Source organism: Nicotiana sylvestris, chromosome 9 (genome assembly GCF_000393655.2).
Source record: "Nicotiana sylvestris chromosome 9, ASM39365v2, whole genome shotgun sequence".
Classification (NCBI taxonomy): Eukaryota; Viridiplantae; Streptophyta; class Magnoliopsida; order Solanales; family Solanaceae; genus Nicotiana; species Nicotiana sylvestris.
The window spans coordinates 155,322,052-155,327,236 of NC_091065.1; the positions used below are offsets into that span (position 1 = coordinate 155,322,052).

At 33.5% G+C, this 5,185-nt stretch overlaps 1 protein-coding gene across 1 annotated transcript; it reads left to right on the forward strand.

Moving 5' to 3' along the window:
• The first annotated feature begins 1,014 nt into the window (after positions 1 to 1,014).
• Positions 1,015 to 1,638, forward strand: LOC104244983 (transcription factor HEC2-like). Its single transcript, XM_009800514.2, has one exon. It carries the CDS (start codon positions 1,015 to 1,017, stop codon positions 1,636 to 1,638), a length of 624 nt encoding a protein of 207 aa, XP_009798816.1.
• Positions 1,639 to 5,185: the final 3,547 nt, after the last annotated feature.

Sequence of the window (5,185 nt, forward strand, 5' to 3'; positions counted from 1 at the left end):
ACTCTTTGAGTGATGGGTTGATTTTGGTTCATGCACCTTATTCATTTACTTTCCTCTTCTTTGATCTGATCTGGGCACTCCTCAATTTATGTATGGAATTATATCCCTTTATTTTTTATATGTACGAGAGGAGCCTTGACATAACCGGTAAAATTACTGTCATGTGACCAGGAGGTCACAGATTCGAGCCGTGGAAACATGCTCTTACAGAAATACAGGATAAAACTGTGTACGTACAATAGACCCTAGTGGTCCGGCCCTTCTCCGGACCATGCGCATAGCAGGAGCTTATTGCACCGGACTACCTATTTCTTATATGTCTATGTAATTCTAGCCCTCATTCATTCATTTTGATCTTAAGCTATTTGAAGTTATTCTTCCTTTGGAATTATCATCAAAATTGACATATTACTACTCATGCACTTCATGGTTATAGCTCCGCATGTTTGAGCTTACGTATGTTTATATATATATCGGTGGTTCCAAACGCGAATAAAGGAGAAGAATTGTTGAAGGTTGAGGTATAACTAGCGTAAAATTAGTCAGGTAATAGCGAAACCTCACAACATAATATACGTTATGACGTGCTCACCTAGATACACGCATTACATCATATGTAATATTGGACTAAGATGAGTATGAAATAAAATGACATGAATAATGAGAATTTATATAGCTGACCTTATAAGTATCTGATTGACGCTTTATTCTTTCTTTACTTCATGCTTATATTGTAAAGAAGAATAATGAATATATAAAATTCTAGAGTGATGTTTATCGTTTGTGCATTGTTTGGTAATAGTGGATATTTAGTAAATATATAAACATAGGAGTAGGTCACAACTTGCAATATAAATAGGCATATATCACTGACATCCCCATGCTATGCTCATAGGAAAATCTTCTTCTGATATCCCTTGAATATTTAACATCCTTTTGTTCTTTCCAATATTTTCTTCATTCCCAACATTTCTATATATCTTTCTATTCTAGCATATATAGTTCTCAAAAACCATGGATTTACATGATATTACACAATCCATAAACAACATTGAAATGACTCAAATTCTACCAATTCACAACTCTAATTATATGATGACAACTTCACCTCTCTCTTTGTCCTTCATGTCCAACTCAATCGATGAACATAACACGCCACATCTTTTATCAATGCACGACGAGACTCTTGATATTGAGAAACGGAGTTCAATGGATGCAATGAGGGAGATGGTTTTTCGTATGGCGATGATGCAACCTATCCACATTGATCCAGAATCAGTAAAACCGCCGAAGAGAAAGAACGCTAAGATATCGAAGGATCCACAGAGCGTTGCAGCTAGGCATCGAAGGGAAAAAATAAGCGAGAGGATAAGGATATTGCAGAGACTTGTTCCTGGTGGTACAAAAATGGACACAGCTTCAATGTTAGATGAGGCTGTTCATTATGTTAAGTTTTTGAAAAAACAACTCAAATCTTTGGAACAAGCTGCTGTTAATAGGCCAATGGTTTCTGGATTTTCCCCAAAATTAATGGCACAACCTGTGGATTATTTAAGTTCTTTTAGGTCATGCCAAACTCCTCAATTGATGAGCTCTAATGTGCAAATGCTATATAAGTTAAGTGAAGTGAAAGAATAATGTATTTAAATCATGATTATGTTCATTTAGATTTTGTAAAGATTTGGTTCGTATGGAGTATTAGTCTTCCCTTTGGATTTAGAAGTCTCAATTGTCCAACACTAAGTGGATCTTTTCTTTGGTTGTATGAATCAAAGCGATAAAAAACTGAATCTCAGTGAAGTAGAAAGGCCAAAAGTTAATCTGCCTCTTACTCTTACTGTACTTATAATTTTGTTAACAGTTCAATGAAAAAGTGACCATTGCAAATGTAATTTTCCTTTTTTTTCCTAAGCACAATTAGAAGTGTTTTTGTTTTAATTATGAGTTAAACATTTCCTGAAACAACTAGAAGAGTATGACTTAAACTAATATTTATAACATGGAAGGATTAAAATTAGAAGATTCTGTTATGGAGCTATAGGAAGCATTTTTTTTGTATTAAAGTAGGATAAGAGATCATAATTCAGGATTTTATATTTTTCATTTGATGCTCAAGATAATAAGGTAAGATTTTGAAACATGGGAATCAGGAGGTCATTATACTCTATTAGTTCGCATTTTTTCTTCGTCTAAGTTATCGACTCAAGCTATAGAATTTCATTAAGTAATTTTGTGGATTCAAGAATTGATATATAACCTATCATTAATTAACTGGTTTACGTATCATTAATTTGAACTAGTGTAAACATATTACCAACAAATTTAAAGTCCGTTTTTAATTAATCGGTCGAGCATCAATCCGTTTAATATTAAGCATAACAGCCCTATATATATAGTTCCGATGGAGTGAAAAACAAATATATATGATTAGCATTTTAGAAAGAAGTAGACTTATAGACGAAGAAGTAGTAGTAGAGTATAAATCGAATATTCAATTATTAATAATAATATGATCAATGATCTGCCCAAATATTTTATTTTGGTTTTTCATTGGGTCTCTAATACTTGTTCTAAGGTCTAACTAATTTCATGTCATGTAAGACACATTAAAAGGAAAAGTATTTGTTATCAGAATTATTTTATTCTCAAAGCTGAAATATGCAACTTCTGATGCCATCATATGAGAATTAGAGGCGTATGCACTTTGTTGCATGCGGTGTCATGAGGCATTGTTTCGTAATTTTTTTACTAGATATATAAAAAATAAAAATATTAAGAATAAATATACTTAATGACACCGCTTATTATTTATAGTAATTTATTATTTATTATTTTGTCTTTTCAGGCAATAAAATCACTTATGAGATATCCAACATACTAGAATACAACGCCAACGTAATAAAAACAATAGGATTAGTTCCCGATGAAGCCGTATGGCAGTAGAAATATGAATGGTGGTGCCAAGTGTCACAAAATGGGGACACTCCAAATAAAGGAAATATTCATGTATTGACTCCTAAGACTCAAAATCATGGATTGTTCCTATCAATGGAAACCAATCAATGTTGTGTAATCCATGAGGTGTTATGCTTTATTTTTTATTTTTCGTGATATAAAGATTGGAGCACTTAAAATATACTTTTTCTTTTCAAATTTTGCATTTTGCAACTACCCAACCACTTGGTGCATTGTACTTTGTACTTCCAATTGAATCTATGCAATGAACGGAAATTGGCTTTCTTGTATTTTCTGTTATTCTTTCTCCTTTTTTGTTCTTTTCTAGTTCATGTCAATTGAAAAAAAAAATGAAATGGCTTACTTTGTCTCATTTTATGTGATGCATTTTTGTTGAACATGAAATTAAAATAAAAAAGACTTTTAATAATTATAATTTAAAACAAATTATAAATATTTGTGTAACTATAAATCATCGCATCTAGGCTAATATAAGAAGTTTAAAGCTAAACTATTTTCAAATATAACTTATTTTTCTAGGACAGACTAAAAAAGTATCATCATGTTAATAAAAAATAAATTCGTCACCTGGACCAATTAAATGGCGACACTTGTCAGCAAAAATACGATGAAAGTGAAGAATGACGTGTAAAGTATACTCAAAACTAAAAAATATTAGTACTGTAATCATTAGTCTCGGAACGATCGTGAAAGAATTGCACCAGATCTGGTACGGAGAGTCACTCATAATTAAGAATGAGGGAGAATCAATTAATCTCGGATTACACTAAATTTTTCATTGTTATACCATCAGTTACGAATCAGATATATAACGCACAATAAATAATTATACCAGGCAGATACGGAATGGGCTAGTCAGTTGGGAAATATGATTGCTATTTAAACATTACTGATGTAATCTAGAGTAATTTGAAGAAAAGGGGTTGGACACCGGTGACTTGGACCAGCATGGAAATATCAATGATCGGTTTCTTTGGCGATTAGCTACTATGGACACTTTTGCCATTGGACTTTTGGGTTTGGCGGCCTGCGTGACTTGGTTGATTTAGGGATATTCGTTTCTAATGGATTGGTTATGTGCCAATGAACTTCAGAGAGTTTATGATAGTTTTGACCACGACTTTGAGATTGATATCTTCTACAGGCATAAAAAGCTTGTCTCATGATGTGATTGTCTCCTGAATTAAGTTAAATAGTATGCTTCTGAGAGATGGAGTGCTTATGAAGGGAACTATCCTACTTGTAATTCAGAGTTGATAGTAGAATTCTCGTATTTTTACATGGCAGCATGATAAATGCAGTGAGTTATGTGAGAATGGGATTGAATGAAAAATGATGTAGTTCATTTTCAAAAGGAAGGTCATGAGTATGAGTCAGCAAGAGAGGTGTCAGATGCTTAAGAGAGTGATGATACTCTTTTGATGTCACCTGAGAAGGGTGTGGGTTGTAGGTGTCACGACCCAAAACTACCACCGGTCGTGATGGCGCTAACCCACTTGCTAGGCAATCCAGTCATGAAATATTAACGAATCATGATAACGAATTACAGAATAAATAGGTCTGGAAGATAAATAACCATAGATCATACAAAATCATAATAAAACTCCCCAGAACTGATAACACTGAGGCATGAGCTCTACAGTACGAATAGAAGTTTGAAATACAAAATACTATCTGAAACAAAAATCGTAAATAAACATATGAAGAGATGCCAGTGACTACAATCAGAAAGCAGCTCTACCTCGATCTCCAAAACACATCGAACATATCCGCTCACAAAGCTAGACTAGATCCAACTCCTGAATCTGCATAATTAAGTGCAGAGTGTAGTATGAGTACAACCAACCTCATATACTCTGTAAGTATCATGACTAACCTCAGCGAGGTAGTAATGACAAGAATTACCCATGATACTCACTTAACAACCTGCTCGGTTCATAAATATTCAAGTATACAGTAATGGTACCAAACTAAACATAAAATACAATTATAACCATATCAATTGACATAAAGAAGATGTGCCCAAGTCTTATAACAATTTTACAACTCAATATATAGAGAAGATATGTATTTATCACCAAAGGATCATCAACCTTCGCATATAGAGATGTCACGACCCCGGTTCGCCCTCCTTGAACCATCGTGACCGCACCTAGTCTCTACGACTAGGTAAGCTTAAAATGCGGAAGATAAACCAATTTGCGAAAGA